The 23,338-nt window shown below is 41.4% G+C and overlaps 2 protein-coding genes across 2 annotated transcripts in view; one reads left to right on the forward strand and one right to left on the reverse strand.

Moving 5' to 3' along the window:
* NUP62CL (nucleoporin 62 C-terminal like) overlaps positions 1 to 9,410 on the reverse strand; it is a 145,888-nt gene extending 136,478 nt beyond the window's left edge. Inside the window, exon 1 of the mRNA XM_054471554.2 lies at positions 9,270 to 9,410. The gene's annotated coding sequence lies outside the window, so the exon portion shown is untranslated. The remainder of the gene's footprint in view (positions 1 to 9,269) is intronic.
* Positions 8,257 to 10,609, forward strand: LOC129024464 (putative myc-like protein MYCLP1). The gene has a single exon (XM_054471551.1). It carries the CDS (start codon positions 8,300 to 8,302, stop codon positions 9,371 to 9,373), a length of 1,074 nt encoding a protein of 357 aa, XP_054327526.1. The 5' UTR covers positions 8,257 to 8,299; the 3' UTR covers positions 9,374 to 10,609.
* The last annotated feature ends 12,729 nt before the right edge of the window (positions 10,610 to 23,338 follow it).

Genomic DNA, 23,338 nt, shown 5'->3' on the forward strand with positions numbered 1-23,338 from the left:
TATGTGTATAACTTGATAAAAAATATTTTTTTTCTTTTTTTTGAGACAGTCATGCTCTGTTGCCCAGGCTGGAGTGCAGTGGCAGGATCTTGGCTCACTGCAACCTCCGTCTCCCGAGTTCAAGCGATTCTCGTGCCTCAGCCTCCCTAGTAGCTGGGATTACAGGCATGCACCACCACGCCCTGCTAATTTTTGTATTTTATGTAGAGACGGGGTTTCGCCATGTTGGCCAGGCTGGTCTCCAATTCTTGGCCTCAAGTGATCTGCCCTCTTTGGCCTCCCAAAATGCTGGGATTACAGGCATGAGCCACCATACCTGGCCTATCACGTTCATTTCTAATTCTGGGCCTTCATTTACCTGGAATTCTCAAATCTTAGCCATCCTTCAAAGCCAAATCAATACCTAGCCATACGAAGCTTTCCTTGATCTCTTATTGCTCTGAACACCAACATAATTTGTCATCTGTAGACACAATTTTTTCATCTTGTTTTTTAAAACTGTTTTTTTACTGTGCCAGTCGCGGTGGCTCACGCCTGTAATCCCAGCACTTTGAGAGGCCCAGGCGGGCAGATCACTTGAGGCCAGGAGTTCCAGACCAGCCTGGCCAACATGGTGAAACCCCACGTCTACTAAAAACACAAAAATTAGCCGGGTGTGGTAGCGCACGCCTGTAATCACAGCTACTCAGGAGGCTGAGGCACGAGAATTGCTCGAACTCAGGAGGTGGAAGTTGCAGTGAGCCAAGGTTGCGCCGCTGCACTCCAGCCTGGGTGACAGAGCCAGACTCCATTTAAATAAGAAAAAAAAATTAGCTGGGCATTGTGGCTGGTGCCTCTAATCCCAGCTACCAGAAAGGCTGAGGCAGGAGAATCACTTGAACCCAGGGGGTGGAGGTTGCAGTGAGCAGAGGTCGGGCCACTTCACTCCAGCCTGGGCGACAGAGCGAGACCTTGCCTGAAAAAAAAAAAAAGAAAAGAAAAGAGAAAAGAAATGAACACGGCAGATTTGATGCACAGTATGGAAACTCATCTGACTAAATTGCATGATTGCTTTAGGGGTTATCAGAGAATAAGACTGGCTAGGTAGGTGGAGGAAAAATTAAGGCGGAGCTTGAAAGACAGCAGAGTTTTGTCTTCATCCTATAAATCCAGATTTTTATCAGAGAATTGACATGATACAGAGACAAGAGAGGCAGTATATAACCTAGTAATTAAAGAGCATAGGCTCTAGAGTAAGACAGACCTAGGACTCAATTGTGGCTCAGGCTATTTTCATCATGACTACTGTACCTTTACCATTTCACAGGTTTGAAGCTATTATCTTTGAATCCTGGTATGGCAAGGCATCATTGTCACTTTCTCTCATTGACTGTGCTAGCATTCTCCCACTTCCTACTTGTTCTAAGTATTCTTTTATTTTTTTTTAAATCCAGGACTGATTGAGCAACCAAGACCCAGAAAAGCTTGCTCGCATAATCCTCAGTTACATTTAAAATACTTGGAAATTTTCATTGTTTTGAAATAGTTTGACTTGAACTAAGCTAAAATTTACCTTCCATTGGTTTTCTATGAAATAACGTAAACAAAACGATATGGTGCCTCAACGTATTAAGAAATTAACTTTGTGAAGACTTTAGCATGGGTATTGTTTTATTTAAAAGGTAGGGATACATATAAAGAGCTCTTTATTTTTTATTTTTATTTTTCTGAGACAGAATCTAGCTCTGTCACCCAGGCTGGAGCACAGTGGTATGATCTGGGCTCACTGCAACCTCCCGCCTCCTGGGTTCAAGCAATTATTTTGTCTCAGCCTCCTGGGTAGCTGGGACAACAGGTGCAGGCCACCACACCTGGCTAATTTTTATATTTTTAAAGTAGAGACGGGGTTTCACCACGTTGGCAGGCTGGTCACAAACTCCTGAGCACAAGTGATCCGCCCACCTCGGCCTCCCAAAGTGCTGGGATTACAGGCTGAGCCACTGTGCCCAGCCCAAATAGCTCTTCATTAAAGGAAGCCTAACAATACACCTTTTCAGAAAGCCTATGTTAATTAAATATAAAATGTTAGCAACTATATTACTAAAACTGCATGAAGTTATAAAAATGCATTTTAATTGTGTTTTATATCATTATGATGTATAAGGCAGCTTTTGCTGCTGCTCCTTCCTCTTCTACTTCTCCTTCCTCTTCTTGTCCTTCCTCTTCTTCTTCCCCTCCCCCTACTACTTTTCCTGCCCCTCCTAACTATGACCTTGTTAACTATTTTTATGTTTCAGGAAAATCTGTCAATCATCTGCAGGATGCATGAAGTGGGTAGATACAGAGATTCTGTTATAGGAATCCAAGAGTAATGTTAAAAGATGCTATAGATTCTATACATTCTAGCCCACCAAAGCTGGCTTGCTTGGCATAGCTTTTACAGGTTTTACTTAGGACTGAGGCACTAAATTTGCCTCCCACTAACAGGGCTGGAACAGAGGTATAAAGAAACTAGTGAAAACTACAAGACATAAGAAGATGTTCCACCCTTCCTAGAGTGCAGACAAGCAGCTGAAGACTGACCCCTGTGCCAATAAAGGAGCCAGAATGAAAACATAGGAAGAAATGGGCAAAGACCCAGAAGAAGTTAGTGTTAAGAGAAACCAGGTAAAGCCTGTTAGATATTGTAGTGAGATCAGGAGAATGAAAACTGAAAAGGTTATTTGAATTAAAGGATTAGGCCACTGCCTTACAGCAATGTTGTGGGCGGGTAGAATCTAGATTCGAAGAGATCAATAAGTAACAAAAGGGAACTTTGGAGAAATTTGGCAGGAAAGGAAAAGATGGACTAGCAGTTTGTGGGAGAGAGTGGTATTAGGTTTTCTGTTTTGTTTTTGTATTTTATTTTTACTTTTCCTTTTGTTTTTGAATTTTTAAAGATCTGCATACTTGAATGAGTTTCAGGCCAAGGTAGAGGAGTCAGTACTAAATATTTAAGGTAGGAAATCATTTCAGTACAAATAATAGAAGAGATGTGGTCCAGAGAGCACAGGTTAACACTGGTATTGAGGACAGACACATGCTTTAAAGATAGGAGTAACGGGGTAATTATGATGATGATGATGATAATGATGATGCTGATAGCGAAGACGTATTGAAGAAACTGTTCTAAGAGCTGTACATGGATTATTTTATTTAATCCTTACACTAATCCTTTGAGGATGAGAAAACTGAGACAAAGTGAGGTGGTAAATTGTTCAATATCACGCAGCTAGTAAACATAAATGCAGGAATTAAATCAAGGCAGGAATTAAATTAAGGAAGTCTGACCTCAGACCTCCGCTACTAAGAGAAATACAAATAAGATACAAATATATTTTGAATTGTGGAATTCATGAGGACAAAGTGAGATAGACAGGAATTGTATGAAAGACTTGAGGAGAGTAGAAGAAATTTGGAACAGCTACTTGTAGTCAATAGGGGAGGAATGGAAAGACTGCAATGTGGAGAACATAACTGAGGTGGAGAGCATAAATAAATAATAGACCCTGACCTTTACCTGTTTGCAACTTTCTCTAGCAGGGTCCCAGGAGCAAAGGTAGAATTTGATGTTGGGGGTTAGGGAAGTCAAGGGCAAGGGATTCTAAACCCGTTACTAAGTGCATTATTAAAACATTTGCTGGAGTGATGTTAGTGAAAATAGCAAAGAAAGGAACTACAAAATTCCACTCCTCCATTAAAACAATGAAAAACTGACAAAAACGGTTAGACTCAACTATTTCAGAAATCTGGAAATTAACCAAAGTCTTGCAACAACCTGGGAAGCACATATTCAAAAAAAGTGGCTGAATCTTAGTAAGAAGAGTGAGGTTTGTGATATTTTAATGTGTCCTATTCCACTCCCTCCTCCCTAGCTCAGCAGTAGCTTTGAAAATAAAAAGTTACATTCCTAGTACTGAGGGGAGCAGAGAAGAACTCATTCTCCTCAAATCGTCATTATTTGATTTGTTCAGCGGCTCCCTGGACGACTGGTTTGAAAAGTGTGCCTTTATCAGGAACACAGTGCTAACAGCTTTTCCCCAGGGGATGTTTCTCAAAAACATTCAGAGGCAAATATTTCTTTTTTTTCTTTTTCCTTTGTCTTTTTTTTGTTTGTTTGTTTGTTTGAGATGGAGTCTTGCTCTTGTTGCCCAGGCTGGAGTGCAATGGCGCAATCTCGGCTCACTGCAACCTCTGCCTCCTGGGTTCAAGTGATTCTCCTGCCTCAGCCTCCTGAGTAGCTGGGATTATAGGCACCTACCACCACGCCCAGCTAATTTTTTTTTTTTTTTGTATTTTTAGTAGGGACAGGGTTTCACCATGTTGGCCAGGCTGGTCTCAAACTCCTGACCTCAGGTAATCTGCCCCCCTCGGCCTCCGAAAGTGCTGGGGTTACAGGCGTGAGCCACTGTGCCTGGCCCAGAGGCAAATGTTTCAATGGCACGGATGTCTTAGGTATCTGATGAAGCGTTTTTAATCCAAAATGTATAAGGAACTCAACTCAATAGCAAAAGAACAAATAACCTGATTAACAAACGTGCAAAGGATCCAAATAGATATTTTTCCAAAGAAGACGTACAAATGCCCAACAGGTATATGAAAAGGTGCTCAACATCACTAGTCATCAGGGTAATGCACATTGAAACCACAATGAGCTATCACCTCACACCTGTTAGAATGGTTATTATCAAAAAGATAAGCAATAATAAGTGTTAGTGAGGGTTTGCAGAAAAGGGAACTCTTGCACACTGTTGGTGGGAATGTAACTTGGTGCAGCCACTATAGAAAACAATATGGAGATTCCCCCAAAAAATGAAAATAGAATTACCATATGATCTGTCAATCCCACCTCTAAGCATATATCCAAAGGAAAGAAAATCAGTATCTCAAAAAATATCTGCACCCACATGTTCATTGCAGCATTATTTACAATAGGTAAGACATAGAAACAACCTAAGGGTCCCTTGATGGATGAATGGATAAACGAAATGTGGTATATAGTGAAATATATTTAGCTATAAAAAACTCACATTCATTTAAGCAGAGAGTAGAATGGTAGTTGCCAGGGGCTGGAGAGTGGGAAAAATGGGGAGATGTTCACGGAAGGGTACAAACTTTCAGTAAAAAGATGAATAAATTCTGGAATGTAATAGACAGCATCATGATTATAGTTAATAATACTGCATTGTTTCCTTGAAATTTACAAAGAGAGTAGATTTCTCTTTGTGCCTTCACCACATACACACACATATACACAATGGTAACTATACTGATTGAGGTGTTAAATAATTTGTGATAATCATTTCACAACACATACATACATCAAATCATATTGTACACCTTGAATACATACAATTTTTATTTGTCAATTATACCCCAATAAATCTGGAAAAAAGAAAAAAAACACAGAGAATGAATGAAACCAAATTTTGGTATTTATCACCAAAACTTAGAAACCTTTAGCTAGACTGACCAATTAAAAAACAAAACAAAACAAAACAAAACAAAACGCAGAAGACTGAAATGACTAAAATCAGAATAAAAGAGGACACATTACCACCAACCTATATAGAAATAAAAAGTACTATATGGGAATAGTATGAACAATTGAATGCCAACAAATTGGATACTCTAGATAACATAGAGAAATTCCTAGAAACACAAGACAGATCCAAGAAGAAATAGAAAATCTTTATAGACTTGGAACAAGTAAAGATATTGCACTAATAATAAAAATTTTCCCACAAAAAAACCCCTCAAGACCAGACAGCTTCAAGAGTGAATTCTACCAAGTGTTTAAACAAAAATTAACACCTATCCTTCCCAAACTCTTCTAAACAATAGAAAAGAAGGAGGGTTTCTTTTTTTTTTCTTTTTTTATTTTATTTATTATACTTTAAGTTTTAGGGTACATGTGCACAACGTGCAGGTTAGTTACATATGTATACATGTGCCATGTTGGTGTGCTGCACCCATTAACTCATCATTTAACATTGGGTATATCTCCTAATGCTATCTCTCCCCTCTGCCACCTCACCACAGGCCCCGGTGTGTGATGTTCCCCTTCCTGTGTCCATGTGTTCTCATTGTTCAATTCCCACCTATGAGTGAGAACATGCAGTGTTTGGTTTTTTGGAAGGAGCATTTCTTAACACATTTTTATGAGGTAAGTATTATCCTGAAACTAAACCCATATGCATCACAAAAATGTGATGCAAAACATTATTATTATTAATTATTATTATTATTATTATTATTAAAGCAAAACACTAAACAAATTATAATACTAGCAAAATGAATCCGGTAACATATAAACAGAATTATGTAATAATATGATGACCAAGTGGGATTTATCCCAGGAATGTAAGGTTGATTTAAACACTCAGCAGTCTAGGAATAGAAGTGAAATTCCTCAACCTGATAAAGAGCATGTATGAAAAACTCATAGCTCACATCATACTCAATGGTGAAAGACTGGAAGCTTTTCCAAAGGAATCAGTAACAACACAAGGATGTCTGCTCTCAATACTTCTATTCAACATTGTTCTGAAAGTTCTAACGAGAGCAATTAGTCAAGAAAAATAAGTCATTCAAATTACAAAAAGTAAAACCAACTTTGCAGACGATATTTTTTTTTTTTTTTTTAGACAGAGTCTCACATTCTCACCAAGGCTGGAGTGCAGTGGCGCAATCTCGGCCCACTGCAGCCTAGGCCTCCCTGGCTCAAACCATCCTCCTACCTCGGCCCACTGCAGCCTAGGCCTCCCTGGCTCAAACCATCCTCCTACCTCAGCCTCCTGAGTAGCTGGGAACACAGGCGCTGGCCACCATGTCTGGTTAATTTTTGTGTTTTTAGTAGAGATGGGTTTTCACTATGTTGGCCAGGCTGGAACTCCCGACTTCAGGTGACCTGCCCACCTTGGCCAAGTGCTGGGATTACAGGCATGAGCCACCAAGCCCTGCTGACACAATCTTATATATAGAAAATCTTTTTTAAAAATTTAGGGCTAATAGGCTGGGCGTGGTGGTTCATGTCTGTAATCCCAGCACTTTGGGAGGCCGAGGCAGGTGGATCACTTGAGGTCAGGAGTTTGAGACCCTCCTGGCCAACATGGCTAAACCCCGTCTCTACAAAAAATACAAAAATTAGCTGGGCATGGTGGCAGTTGCCTGTAGTTCCAGCTACTTGGGAGGCTGAGGCAGGAGAATCTCTTGAACCTGGGAAGTGGAGGTTGCAGTGAGCCGAGATAGCGTCACTGCATTCCACCCTGGGTGACAGAGCGAGACTCCATTTCAAAAAAAAGAAAAAAAAAGGGCTAATAAATGATTTAAGCAGAGATGCAGGATACAAGGGCAACATACAAAAATCATCATTTATATTTATATACACTAACAGTGAACAATCTGAAAAAGAAATATTAAAAAATTATAATTAAAATAGCCACACTGCAGGTGGAGCTCATTGGCTCATGCCTGTAATCCCAACACTTTAGGAGGCTGAGGCATACCGACCACTTGAGGTCAGGAGTCAAGGCCAGCCTGGCCAACATGGCGAAACCTCGTCTTTACTGGAAATACAAAAAAAAAAAAAAAAAAAAAATTAGCCAGGCATGGTGGCCCATGCGCGCCTGTAGTCGCAGCTACTTGGGAGGCTGAGGTGGGATAATCGCTTGAACTCAGGAGGCGGAGGTCGCAGCGAGCAGAGATTGAGCCACTGCACTCCAACCTGGGTGACACAAGAAAGAAAGAAAATGAAGGAAAGAAGAAGGAAGGAAAGAAAGAAGGAAAGAAGGAAGGAAGGAAGGAAGGAAAAAAATAGCTGGGCATGATGGAGGACTAGCATTTCTCAATTTCAAAACGTACTACAAACCACACTAACCAAAACAATGTGATACTGGCATAAGGATAGACATATAGATCAATGGAATAGAATTGAGAGTCAGAAACCCATACATCTAAGGTCAATTGATTTTCAAAGAGGTATCAAGACCATGCAATTGGAAAAGAATAGTCTCTTCAACAAATGGTGCTGGAATACTTGGATATTCACATGCAAAAGAATGAAGCTGGGCCCTTACCTCACGCCATATACAAAAAATAACTCAAAATGAACCAAAGACCTGAATATAAGAGCTAAAATTGTAAGCCTCTTAGAAATAAACAGAGGGCGGGTCGCGCGCTCGGTGGCGCGTTGTGCGCGTGTGCGGAGTGCCCCGCTGCCCCCAGCTGGAGGGGAACCAGTCTGCTCCAGGTGGCAAGCTGCGTGAGCAAGCAAGCCAACATGGACCGCGACTCGTACCAGCACTATTTCTACGACTATGACGGCGGGGAGGATTTCTACCGCTCCACGACGCCCAGCGAGGACATCTGGAAGAAATTCGAGTTGGTGCCGCCGCCCTGGGACTTGGGTCCCGCCGCCGGGAACCCAGCCCTCGGCTTTGGTCTCCTGGAACCGTGGCCGGTAGGGTGCGCTGGGGACGAGACGGAATCCCAGGACTACTGGAAAGCTTGGGACGCGAACTACGCCTCCCTCATCCGCAGTGACTGCATGTGGAGCGGCTTCTCCGCCCAGGAGCCGCTGGAGAGAGCGGCGAGTGACCTGCTTGCCGTTGGCGCGCCCTCGGGATACTCGCCCAAGGAGTTCGCCACCCCCGACTACACTCCTGAGCTCGATGCCGGCAACCTAGCGCCCATCTTCCCCTGTTTGTTGGGCGAGCCCAAGATCCAGGCCTGCTCCAGGTCTGAGAGCCCAAGCGACTCCGAAGGTGAAGAAATCGACGTGACAGTAAAGAAAAGGCAGTCTTTGAGTACGCGGAAGCTAGTCACCATCGCGGTGCGTGCAGACCTTCTGGATCCCCGCATGAATCTCTTCCACATCTCCATCCACCAGCAACAGCACAACTATGCTGCCCCTTTTCCTCCAGAAAGCTGCTTCCAAGAAGGGGCTCCAAAGAGGATGCCCCCAAAAGAGTCTCTAGAGGGAGAAGCTCCAGGGGGAAAGGATGATAAGGAAGATGAAGAGACTGTGAGCCTCCCACCTGTAGAAAGTGAGGCTGCCCAGTCCTGCCAGCCCAAACCCATCCGTTATGATACTGAGAATCGGACCAAGAAGTACCACAGCTCCCTGGAGCGCATGAGACGGAATGATCAACGTTCGCGGTTCTTGGCCCTGAGGGAGGAGGTACCCGCCCTGGCCAGCTGCTCTAGGGTTTCCAAAGTAATGATCCTAGTCAAGGCCACGGAATACTTACAAGAACTGGTGGAAGCCGAGGAGAGGATGGCTACGGAGAAAAGGCAGCTCGAATGCCAGCGACAGCAATTGCAGAAAAGAATTGAGTACCTCAGTAGCTACTGACCAAAAAGCCTGACCATTCTGTCTTAAAAAGACACAAGTTTTCTTTTTGATCTCCCTCTCCCCTTTAGTAACTTGTACATTTTTGTTACAGCAGGACACTCTGGACAGTAGATTGCAGAATGCATTGCAGCCAGTGCACAAACAATATAAAGGCTTGCATTCTTGGAAACCTTGAAACCCAGCTCTCTTCCCTGACTCATGGGAGTGCCTTGTGTTTTCTGTCACCTTTGGCTTCTCAGCAGGCAGCTGAGGAGACTTGGGGTCTTCCTGGCTCACTATCTCCAAAGAAAAGGCTGACAGATGCCATGCAACAGGTGGTGGATGTTGTTGGGGGCTCCAGCCTAGAGGAAATCTCACACTCTACATGAACTTTAGGCTAGGAAAGGATGTCTCTGGGGTGATGCAAGGACAGCTGGGTGTGGACGCTCTCCCTGCGGCTCCATTTTTTTCCAGGAGACACACAAGCTGCCTTGGGTGAAAACAAGCTCAGAGACTTGATCAACGTGGACCATTACCTCACTGTCAGACACTACAGTAGCTGAGGAGTTGGAAACCTTACATATATGTATATATTATGATGTTGGCTGACCCCCTTTCTCCCACTCTCAATGCTGTGACTCAGAACATTTAAGAGAGCTTCACCTGTAAGTAATTTGTCTTAAAGCCCTCTGGGCTCTCTTCTCTGAGTGAGGGAACTTTCTGTCCTCACAAAGGACTTTGTCTCATTCTGCCTCTGTTATGCAATGGGTTCTACAGCACCCTTTCCGGCAGGTTAGAAATATTTCTCTAAGACACAGGGAAATGGGTCTTAGCCTGGGGCCTGGGGAAAGTTCCCAACTCCTGGCTCATGAACTCAATCCCTGCCCAGGTGTTTTCTGAGGGGCCCTTGAGGCCCAATCTTTTCTCAAGGCGGGTGTGAGGCACCTTAGATGGGAGAACTGTAACACTTCCTCTTTCGCACCTGCCTCTCATCTCAATCCTTGACTGATGAATTTGAAGTTCTACTAGAACCATGAAAACTTGTTCCTTTCGTGCATCTCCAAGGAGCTTACTGGCTCTGCAGCCACCCTTGGGCCCTCGCACCAGCCTGCAATAAGTCAGATGTCTTTCGCAGAATCTGGGCCTTTCTGAAGTTTTCTGGAGAGCTGTTGGGACTCATCCAGTGCTCCACAACGTGGGCTTGCCTCCTGGTGTGTTTTAAAGGAGCCTCCAGGAGCTCTGCTTAGCCAACCATCATGACGGATTTTTTTTTTTTTTTTTTTTTGAGACGGAGTCTCACTCTTGTCGCCCAGGCTGGAGGTTAATGGCATGATCTCGGCTCACTGCAACCTCTGCCTCCCGGGTTCAAGCGATTCTCCTGCCTGAGCCTTCCGAGCAGCTGGGATTGCAGGCGCCTGCCACCACGCCTGGCTAATTTCTGTATTTTTAGTAGAGACGGGGTTTCACCATGTTGGCCAGGCTGGTCTTGACCTCCTGACCTCAGGTGATCCACCTGCCTCCATGATAGATTTTGCCCCAGCTGGACTCTGCAGCTCCACGTGGAATCCAGATGCTGCCTCCAGTCTGGGAAAGTCACCCAACCTCGCAGTTGTCATGTGGGTAACCTCTGAAACCCCTAAGCCTGTCCTGTGAGAAGGATCAGCCTCTCCAGAACTCTGCCTAGGACAGCAGGTGCCTGCTTGGAAGTTGGGAGGATGGGGAGTGGTAAGTATTATATGTGACTCTGGAACACCAGCTGCTACTTCCAAATCTATTGTCCATAATGGTTTCTTTCTGAGGTTGCTTCTTGCCTTCAGAGAACTCCAGTGGATGTTTGGAAATAGCCTCTTTACCCTTCTGGAGCATGGTTTACAAGAGCCAGCTGACTTTTGGAACTGTCTATGGAGAACAGGTTGAGTGTAGGTTACTGATGTTTCACCTGAATAGCTTGTATTTTATAAGCTGCTGTTTGGTATTATACTGGGGGAGAGTATTTTTTATATTTTGGGGGGGGTTGTTTTTGTTTTTGTTTTTTGAGACAGAGTCTCGGTCTGTCGCCAGGCCGGAGTGCAGTGGCACAATCTCGGCTCACTGCAACCTCCCCCTCCCTGGTTCAAGCGATTCTCCTGCCTCAGCCTCCTGAGTAGCTGGGATTACAGCCATGCGCCACCACACCCAGCTAATTTTTGTTTTTTTTTAGTAGAGTCGGGGTTTCACCATGTTGGCCAGGATGATCTCAATCTCCTGACCTCCTGATCCACCCGTCTTGGCCTCCCAAAGTGTATATTGTATTTTTGTATGCCTTTTGCAAAGTGGTGTTAACTCTTTCTGTACAAGAAAAAAAAAACCTCTTGGGTAATTCTGTTAAAAGGGTCTGAATAGCTTGTGTTTTATAAGCTGTGGTTTGATATTACACTGAGGGGGAGTATTTTTTACATTGTATTTTTATATGCCTTTGGCAAAGTGGTGTTAACTCTTTTTGTACAAGAAAAAAATACTCGTGGGTAATTCCGTTAAAAAGGTCTAAATAACTTGTGTTTTATCAGCTGCTGTTTGGTATACTGGCGGGGAGTATTTTTTATATTGTATTTTTGTATGACGTTTGCAAAGCAGTGTTAACTCTTTTTGTTCAAGAAAAAAAACTCTTGGGAAATTCTGTTAAAAGGGTCTGATTTATTTTGAAAAGCAAGTTTACCTGAAATTTTGTATTTAGTTTTGATTACTGATTGCCTGATTGTAAAATGTTGCCTTCTGGGACATCTTCTAATAAAAGTTTTCTCAAACATGTTTTTTTTTTTAAAAAAAAGAAGTAAACATCTTTATGACTTTGAATGTGGTAATGGATTTTTTTTTTTTTTTTTTTTTTTTTTTTTGACAAGGTCTTGTTCTGTTTCCCAGGCTGGAGTGCTATGGCACAATCTCGGCTCACTGCAACCTCTGCCTCCCAGGCTCAAGTGACCCCCGACCTCAGCCTCCCAAGTAGCTGGGACCACAGGCTCGAGCCACCACGCATGGCTAATTTTTGTACTTTTGGTAGAGACAGGGTTTCACCATGTTGCCCAGGCTGGTCTCAAACTCCTGAGCTCAAGTGATCTGCCCACCTTGGCCTTCCAAAGTGCTGGGATTACAGGCGTGAGCCACCACACCTGGCCTAGTAATGGATTCTTAATAGATATGATGAAACCACAAACAACAAAAGAAAAAATACATAAATTCAACTTCAACAAAATTAAAAACTTTTTTTTTTTTTGAGACAGAGTCACTCTTGTCACCCAGACTGGAGTACAGTGGTGCGATTTTCGCTCACTGCAACTTTCCACCTCCCAGGTTCAAGCAATTCTCATGCCTCAGCCTCCCAAGTAGCTTGGATTACAGGTGCCTGCCACCACACCCAGCTAATTTTTGTATTTTTAGTAGAGACGGGGTTTTACCATGTTGGCCAGGCTGGTCTCAAATTACTGACATCAGGTGATCTGTCCACCTCGGCCTCCCAAAGTGCTGAGATTACAGGTGTAAGCCACCATGCCCGGCCCAAAATTAAAACTATTAAGCACAAAGATACGTCAAGGAAGTTAAAAGACAACCTACAGAATGAGAGAAAATATTTGCAAATTGTATATCTGATAAGGTTCTAGTATACATATTATGTAAAGAAGCTGTACAACTTAACAACAAAAAAGACAAACTGATTTTAAAATGGGCGAAAGACTTGAATAGACATTTACCCAAAGGAGATATACAAATGACCAACAAGCACATGAAAAGAAGTTCAACATTGTTAGTCATTAGGGAAGAATAATTCAAAACCATAATGACATAACACCTAACACACACTAAGATGGCTATAATTAAGAAAAAAATCCCAGAATATAGCAAGTATTTGCAAAGATGTGGAAACTGGAACCGTCATAAATTGCTAGTGAGAAAGTAAAATTATGCAATTGTGGAAAACAATTTGGCAGTTTCTCAAAAAGTTAGACATACAATTACCATATGACCCAGCAACTGCACTCCTAGAGAAATAAAAACATATGTCCACACAAAAATTGCACATAAATGTTTATAGCAACATTATTCATGATAGCAGGAAAAGTGAAAACATCCAATTATCCATCAATGGATGAATGCATAAATGACATGGGATATAATAGGATTTGGGTCTGTGTCTCTACCCAAATCTCATGTCAAATTGTAATCCCCAGTGTTGGAAGTGGGGCCTGGTGGGAGGTGAATGGATCATGGGAGAGGATTTCTCCTTTGGTACAGTTCTTGTAAGTGAATTATCACAAGATTTGGTGGTTTAAAATTGTGTAGCACTTCCCCCCACTTCCTCCTGCTCTGGCCATGTGAAGACATACCTGCTTCCCCTTCACCTTCTGCCACGATTTTAAGTTTCCTGAGGCCTCCCCAGCCATGCTTCCTGTACAGCCTGCAGAAACCATGAGCCAATTGAACCTCTTTTCTTTATAAATTACCCAGTCTCAGGTATTTCTTTATAGCAGTGCGAGAATGGACTAATACAGAAAATTGGTACTGGGAAGCGGGCATTGCTATAAAGATACCAGAAATGTGGAAGCAACTTTGGAACTGGATAATGGGCAGAGGTTGGAAGAGTGTGGAGGGCTCAGAAGACAGAAAGATGAGGGAAAGTTTGGAACTTCCTAGAGACTTGTTGAATGGTTTTGATCAAAATGCTGATAGTGATGTGGACAGATGTTACCAGAAAGGGGTCCTGATCCAATCTCCAAGAGAGGGTTCTTGGATCTTGTGCAAGAAAGAATTCGAGGCAAATCCATAAGGTGAAAGCAAGTTTATTTAGAAAGTAAAGGAATAAAAGCATGGCTACTCCGTAGGCGAAAAGAGGGATGTAAGTTCTCACTTTGGGCCAGGGTTTCAGGCTTTTTGGCTTGGGAGTGGGGCTTCGCCAGGGACCTGCCCCTGTCTTCCTAGAATTTCTCTGCCCCCTGCCTTTATCATTGTATCATAATGAACAGTGAGAATGACCAGAGGTTGTTTTCATCACCATCTTGGTTTTGGTGGGATTTGGCCGGCTTCTTTCCTGCACGCTGTTTTATGGGCAAGGGCTTTGTAACCTGTATCTTGTGCTGACCTCCTACCTCATCCTGTGACTTAGAATGCCTAACCTACTGGGAATGCAGCTCAGTAGGCCTTATCCTTATTTTACACAGCTCCTATTCAAGATGGAGTCACTGTGGTTTAAACGCCTCTGACATATTTCCTCCTTCCCTTTTACAAGGGAACCCTTAATCCTAACAGTTGTAGAGGGGAGAAGATCCATCTTCTGTAACTTCTTCAGGCTGAATGGGGCAATGATATTCCAGCCTAACTCTTAGGGCCTCTTGTATTCAGGGCAGAGAGGAGCTCAGTCCAAAAGTGTAGGTATGGCGAGGGCCATTCATAACTCTGAGTTCTGACAAAAGGTGATATCTGGAAGATTAATAAGTGTTCAGTTTAAGAAAACATTCAGTAAGCTTATCCTGCATTACTACAGAAAGAATAAAACTGCAATATATTCCACAACAGTAAAACAAAATAAGTCAAATTATCCCAAGTAAACTAAATAAGGCTTTCCATGAACTGGACAATTGTTGGAACCAAGCTGATATGGGGTTGCTTGCCAATTACAACGTGCCCAGAATTAGAATACTGATGCAGATTTTTACATTACCTATACCTCTTGTTTCTTCTGAGCCACAGCAAGAGATCACTGGTTGGTTCACAGAAATAAGCAGGGTCAGTCTAAATTGCAGAAAAAAATGCAAAAACAACTGACACTAGAGTCTAGTAACAGATGTACCATAGTTCTTGAAGCATGATTTTTCTCTCTCCAGTTTCCTATTTTTACTAAAGACAAATTATGGTAAGACCAATTTGCTTTATTATACTTGGCCTGATTATTTGTATAAAGTGCAGCAAGAATAATTATTTAAAATTTTTTTTAATACTTTTTATTATTATTACATGAAAATCATGTTCAAGAGAGAAAGCCAGATTTCACCCTTTGCATTAGCATAACATTGATGTTAAACCCAATTCTTAATAAAACCTTATAGAAAAATCTATTCAATTTTAATGTATGACCATAAGGCAAGATTCTCATAAATCTTTTAAAATAACTCTTTACCATTTTCTGTTACAGAGAAGATCAGTGCTCTAAGAAAGCTCTGTTGTGCTTTTATTCCAATGTTCAATTTACAGAAAAACTGAATAATAATTCTTTAACTTTAACCAATATGTTCACACACAGAATTTCTTTTATAAGATTAATTTTTCACAAACCTTCCACAACTTGTTCAAACCTTCAGCTTTATCCTATCTAACTTAAAACAATCCTTTAACCCTCTAAACTAAGCCCTCCAAAATTCACATTCCCTTGCCTTCTTATAATCTTTTACCAAAAATACATTTTACTTTCCTTACACACTTTGCATGTAAAACTGTTTTTTCAGTAGCCTACTAAAAGGCATTACAGTTTTTATTTTTATGACAAAATATTTAAGTGGTTACTTTTCTTTACGCTAATTAATTAGAGCTCATTCATATATAAACATTACACATACAACACATATAAATACACAGAAAGATAGAAGAAGATCCAGTAGTTGCAAGATTTTTCATTTGCTATTTTCCTTTTTTAAAAATTTTTTTATTTTACTTTAAGTTCTGGGATATCTGTGCAGAACGTGCAGGTTTGTTACATAGGTATACATGTGCCATGGTGGTTTGCTGCACCTATTAACCCATCATATAGGTTTTAAGCCCCACACACATTAGGTATCTGTCCTAATGCTCTCCCTCCCCTTGCCCCCCACTCCCCGACAGGCCCCAGTGTGTGGAGTGTTTTACTTCCAATTATGTGGTCAATTATGTGAGAAGAATGTATATTCTGTTGATTTGGGGTGGAGAGTTCTGTAAATGTCTATTAGGTCTGCTTGGTCCAAAGCTGAGTTCAAGTCCTGAATATGCTTGTTAATTTTCTGTCTCGTTCATCTGTCTAATATTGACAGTGTCGTGTTAAAGTCTCCCACTATTATTGCATGGGAGTCTAAGTCTCTTTGTAGGTCTCTAAGAATTCGAGATTTAATTTCTTCCTAATTCCAAGATTGTGCCACTGCACTCCAGCCTGGGTGACAGACCGAGACTGTCTAAAAAAAAAATACACAAAATATAAAAAGCAAGAAATTAATACATACCACCAGAGAAAATTACCTTCACTAAAAGGAAGACGAGAAGAAAAGAAAGAAGGAAGAGAAGACCACAAAACAACCAGAAAACAAATAACAAAATAGCAGGAGTAAATCCTTACTTATCAATAATAAACATTGAATATAAATGGACTAATCTCTGCAATCAAAAGACAGAGTTGCTGACTGGATGTCAAAACAAATCCCAATGACCTATTGCCTAGAGAAAACACAGCTCACCTATAAACATGCACAAACTAAAAATAAAAGGATGGAAAAAGATATTCCATTCAAATGGAAACCAAAAAAGAGCAGAAGTAGCTATATTAATATCAGACAAAATAGATTTCAAGACAAAAACTATAAAAACAGCTAGATGGTCATTGTATAACAATAAGGTGTCAATTCAGCAAGAGGATATAACAATTGCAAATGAATGTGCAACCAACACTGCAGCACCCAGATATATAAAGCAAATATTATTAGAGCTAAATAGAGAGATGGACCCCAATACAATAATAGCTGGAGACTTCAACACCCCACTTTCAATACTGGACAGATCATCCAGACAGGAAATCAATGAAGAACATTGGACTTAATCTGCACTACAGACCAAATGGACCTAATAGATATTTACAGAACATTCTATCCAGTGGCTGGAGAATACGCAATCTTCTCCTTAACATGTGGATCATTCTCAAGGATAGACCATAGTAGAATAGTGGTTGTCAGGGGCTGGAAGGAGAATGAAATAAGCAGTGACTGCTTAATGGGTACAAAGTCTGGGTTTTTTAGAGGGTGTTTCTGCATTCGATATTGGTGATTGTTGCACAACTTTATGAATGTACTAAAAGGCACTAAATTGTATGCTTGAAAGTTTACAATGATGAATTATATGTGATGTGAACTTTATCTCAATATAAAAAGGATGTGTAGTATAGGCATATGGATAGACATGTAAATAACTGAAATACATAATGAGATAAAATTGAGAGTTCAGTAATAAGCCCATACATTTGTGGTCAACTAATTTTCAACAAGGATGCCAAGACCAATCAATGGGGAAAAATAATCTTTTCTAAAATGAGTTGTCTATGACACCACTAAGCATGAATAACAAAGGTAGGTTGAGGATTGAGGTCAGTGGCACCAAGGAAAGAGAGAAAAGTTTTTCAGAAGGTGGTCCTTGGATCACTGGATTCAGAATCAATTGAAGGGTCTATTAAAATCTCAATTCCTGGACCCTTTTACTGAGTCAGATTTTCAGGTGTGAGCCCCAGGAATCTGCATTTTAACCAACTACCTAGGTAATTCTAATGCATACTAAATTCTGGAAACAACTGATATAGAGGTTATCAGCATGCCTTTCAGGAGAGAAAGAAACTGAGTTCAAATTCCAGCTCTGCCAATTAGTAGTTCTACCTTCTCGTCTTAGGTGTCACTGCCAACTCCTTGCACTCACCTGTGTTATCCTACCTCACAGAATTAGTTCTTACCATAAGAGACCCAGATTGGTTACTTCCTTAATGATAGTAACCACAATGTAAGTGAACAAACTCAAGCACAAAATCTTAATATGAAACCTATGTCCTTCTTACAGCACTATCCTATCTTTTTTGTCCCGGCACCTCCAACAATGCCCTACACCCCAGGTCTCGTGCTGTCTTCTCATCTTCCTGTTAGAGATGAGAGACATGAAATCAGAGAAAGCTTCATAGAAGGGGCTTCAAACAGAACTGTGCCTTGAAGAACAAGGCAGGATTTCCACATGCAGAAATGGGAAGGAAAGAATGTTCTAGAAGGAGGCAATGACATTAATGTGAAGTTAAAGAGGGCAGTTGATACATGCTTTGAATTTATTACTGGGACCAATCAGGGGACTGGGCCTGGATTACTTTGTCGTTGGTTCACCAGTTTCCCTCTAACTTGTAGTTTTAATTCATCTTTCTGACCAATCGGGGAATTTGGCCTTGCTTACTTTGCTGTTGATTGACCCTCAGCTTCCTGCCCTTGTAGCAATCCACTCCAGTGCAAAAATTCCAAGTGCAAATTTGTTATCCTTCCTGACATTTCCAGCCCAGCTGTCCTTTCCCAGTGCTTCTAATATTCCTCTGAACCCCAGCACTTATACCTCTTCATAACCCCTCATAGTTACAGGAGAGGTCACATCTACTTGGGGTAGGGGACATGAAATCAGAGAAGGCTTTACAAAGGAGTCTGTGTTTATGTCAAGTTTCGAGGGAAGAAGCATGGTGTTCCTAGAGATGGAAGAAAAAGGCATTTCAGAAAACAGGCAACGATATGAATTCATTTATTCAAAAATGTTTGTTGAGCGCTCCATTTTCTCCAATCAATAATGCAACACAATTATTTTAAGCACCTTCTAGGTGCTGTGCTAGGCTCCTAGATACTCATTCATTTGCTCAAATTCCTCTTTAGCAAAACTTATACCACTTATCCACCCACAGATTTTGTAGCTGATGGAAGTATGCTTCAAGGACCACCTGCATGACTCACCTGAGTGGCTTATTAAAAATGCAGATGGAAGTGTACTACCTTCTGTATCTTTGTTGCATACAGTGCTCCAGGCCCTAGTTAATTTTTATCTTCAAAGCTACTAAGCTTGCCAGGGAACTAGCTTCAGGGTATCAGGCTTATCGTTCTCTCCCCGGACCCACTACCACCCCCAACTTCCCAATTACTACTCATTATCATATCTTTTTAAAAAATTGGTAAAGCATATGTAACATAAAATTTTCTCTCTTATTTTGAGACACAGTCTTAGTCTGTTGCTCAGGCTGGAGTGCAGTGGCGCGATCTCAGCTCACTGCAACCTCCCAGGCTCCAGTGATCTTCCTGCCTCAGCCTCCCAAGTAGCTAGGACGACAGGCACCTGCCACCATGCCCAGCTAAGTCTTTGTGTTTTTGGTGGAGATGGAGTTTCCCTGTGTTGCTCAGGCTGGTCTCAAACTCCTGAGCTCAAATCCACCTGCCTCTGTCTCCCGAAGTGCTGGAATTGCAGGTGTGAGCCACAATGTCTGGCCCAAAACTTTCTATTTTAACCATTTTAAGTGTACAATTCACATTGTTCTACAACCATTACCACAATCTATTTCCAAAGTATTTTCATCACTCCAAACAGAAATTCTGTATCAATTAAAGAATAACTCCGCACTTGCCCCACCCCACAGCCCCTGGCTACCTCTAATCTATTTTCTGTCTCTATAAATTTGCCTGTTCTAAACATTTCGTATAAGTGGAATCATGCAATATTTGTCCTTTTGTGTCTGGCTTATTTCATTCAGCATAATGTCCTCAAGGTTCATCCATGTCCTAATGTTTATCATAATTTCCTTCCTTTTTATGGCTGAATAACATTTCATTGTATGTATAATATATGCCACAATTTGTCTACCCATCCATCCACCAATGGACATTTGAATTGTTTTCACCTTTTGGCTATTGTGAATAATACTGCTATGAACATCAGAATACTGATGTTCATAGCAGTTTTGAGTCCCTGTTTTCAATTTTTTGGGGCATATACATAGGAGTGGAACTGCTGGGTAATATGGTAACTTTATGTTGCACTGTTTGAGGAACTGCCAAACTGTTTTCCAGAACTGCTGCACTATTTTCCACTCCCACCAACAATGTATGTGCGTTCTAATTCTCCACTTCTCCACCAACACATACCCCAAACCATAAATAACATATATATTGAAAATATACTTTTACTTAGGTAGTTGGCCCTCTTCACTGTGACTTATTTGAAACTAAATGTTGTATCCTTGTATCCTTAATCATACACACTTCAACTATGGAATCTAGGGTGAAGAAACTGGAATGGATCTCAAGCTACGGTGACAGTGCAGCAGAAAATGTTTGAAAGAAGTGGAGATGATTGAGGAAAGAGAGATTGGTGTCCTTTGACACCCTTTCATAGGCTAAATTCCAATTTATTCCGGTGACAGCATCTGTAGTCGTGATAGAAAGGTTAACATTTCATAGATCACTTAACTACGCTGCCCATAGCCATTGAAGCGAAGAGGTCAGCAGACTGGGAAGAAATGACACTATGCCACCCACATTCTGAGTGGTTCCTTTTAGCTGATTATTTTAGAACTTTTTGGGTGATACAATTTGGCCATTTCTCCCTATTTTTAAAGTACTCAAGCAATTTAGGCATTTAAGTGTTCTTCCATCTGTAAGAGGTTTAATCACTTAGCCCTGAATTTTCAATCATCTTGAATCAATTGAAGCCTTACAAAGTGTTCCTTTTAGCTAAGGTTGGAAAGAGAACAAAAGGAGCTGAGCCAACCCTATTATTTGGGATCAGAGTTAGTGAGGTAAATTGGGCTGCCACCAAGGCTTTTTCCTGTGTCGTCTAAAAGTGTGGCCTGGGAACTACCTGCATCAGAAACAGCTGGGGGTGTTATATTAAAATAATTCACCCCAGAACTAGCATGAGCAATCATTTGGGGGTCTCCCAGGACTGAGGGGTTCCCCCAGACACTAGACTTTCAGTGATAAAACTGGAAAAGTCTTGAACAAACCAGGATGGGTGGTCACTCTGCTTCAGACCTTCTGAATAAGCATCCCTGCTTTTGTATAAAAACTTAAGTTTGAGAACCAATACAGTGGCTAAAGCACTCCATCTTCACTCCTCACTGAACATCACCACCACCCCACCATCCCCTCCCCTGGCTGCCCCCAGCCTGCAGCTCATTCTGGAACTGCTTTGTCTAACTCCTTTAACTGTTACTTTCTTCCATTATTACATGTAGGCAGCTCTCTCCCTTCATTTGGAGGGCAGTGCTTTTAGGGCTATGCCCTAAAAATAGTCAAACAAGTAACAGACTCATGGTTGCTCATGTCTATGTGCTAGGAAAAATGAGGGCATGAAGAAGTTTATTTCTTCATTTATTCATTTATGAACATTTATTGAGCACCTTTCTATATACCATAAGTTGCTCAGAGTGAAAACGATCCTAAGATTAGGTGTGAACATAGACATGCATGTAGGAACATGTCTGGCATGTTTCAGCATATAGATGGAGAAATACCCAATTTCCAGGAGCTACGACTATTTGAGAATATTAATTCAGCAAATATTTACTGAGGACCTTTTATGTGCCAGCACTGTGCTAGGCACTGGGATACCATAGTGAGCAAGATAGTCAAGGTCCCTGCTCTCATGGAGCTCACGTTCTAGTACAGAAAGACAGGTAAACACAAACAAATATATAATGACAGGTGCTTTAATAAGTGCCTTAAAAATAGACAGGGTGGTGTGTTTGAAATGGACAATCTACTTTTGATTAACTGGTAAAAGAGCGCCTCTCTGAGGAGGTGACATTTGGGCCAAGATATAAATCATAAAAGTCCAGTCATTTGCATACCCAGGGGAGAAATGTTCTAGGCAGAAGGAATAGGTAGTACCTGAGCCTAAAGGCAGGAAGGAGCTTGGCATGCTGAAGAAATGCTGACAAGGCTGGTGTGACGGGAGTGTCAGGAACAATGGGGAGAGTTGGGAGAAAGGAAGTTGGAGAGGTGGGCAGAGTTCAGATCATGGAGGCCTTGTAGGCCTGGGTCAGGGGCTTGGCTTTTATTCTTGTTCTGAACAGTGGTTCAGGGAAGATATTGGATGGTCTTAAGCAGATTTGCATTTTTAAAGATCTCTCTGATACTTTTGGAGAATAGACTATAATAGAGTGAGAGTGGAAGCAGAGAAACCAGTTATGAGACTACTGCAAGAAGACAATATGAGAGAGGGTGGTGGCTTGAAGTAATTTGGTGGGGAGCAGAACCAAGGACAATTCTGTATGTATTTTGGATTTAGGGCTACCACGTTTTGGTGATGGTTTGGATGTAGGGTATAAAAGAGAAGATTCAAAGGTACTCCCAAGTTTCCTAACTTGGATGAATGATGGGATTATTTACTAAAATGGGGAAGATTCAAGGAGAAGGGACTTGTGGGGGTTGGGGGGGTGATCAAGTACCACAAGTTGTTTTAGACATGTAAAAGTTGATATGCCTAATAATATTCCAAATTGAGGCATCACATAGTCAGATATACATGTCTCAAGTTCTGGGGGATGTCAGAGTCAGATATATTAATTAATTTGTGGGTCAATGGCACATAGGTGATATTTAAAGCCTTGGGATTGCATGACATTATCTAGGGAGAAAATGTAATGGAAATGAGGAAGAGGTTCCTGTTCTGAGCCCTGGAGCCTCTAACATTTAGAAGTCAAGCAGAGGATATGAACAGACACTTCTCAAAAGAAGGCATTTATACAGCCAACGAACATGAAAAAAAGGTCATCATCACCGGTCATTAGAGAAATGCAAATCAAAGCCACAATGAGATACCATCTCACACCAGTTAGCATGGTGATCATTAAAAAGTCAAGAAACAACAGATGCTGGAGAGGATGTGGAAAAATAGGAAAACTTTTACACAGTTGGTGGGAGTGTAAATTAGTTCAACCATTGCAGAAGACAGTGTGACAATTCCTCAAGGATCTAGAACCAGAAATACCATTTGACCCAGCAATCCTATTACTGGGTATATACCCAAAGGATTATAAATCATTCTACTATAAAGACACATGCACACGTATGTTTATTGCAGCACTGTTCACAAAAGCAAAGACTTGGAACCAACCCAAATGTCCATCAATGATAGACTGTATAAAGAAAATGTGGCACATATATACCATGGAATACTATGCAGCCATAAAAAGGGATGAGTTCATGTCCTTTGCAGGGACATGGA

The sequence above is a fragment of the Pongo pygmaeus genome, chromosome X (genome assembly GCF_028885625.2).
Source record: "Pongo pygmaeus isolate AG05252 chromosome X, NHGRI_mPonPyg2-v2.0_pri, whole genome shotgun sequence".
NCBI classification, from domain to species: Eukaryota; Metazoa; Chordata; class Mammalia; order Primates; family Hominidae; genus Pongo; species Pongo pygmaeus.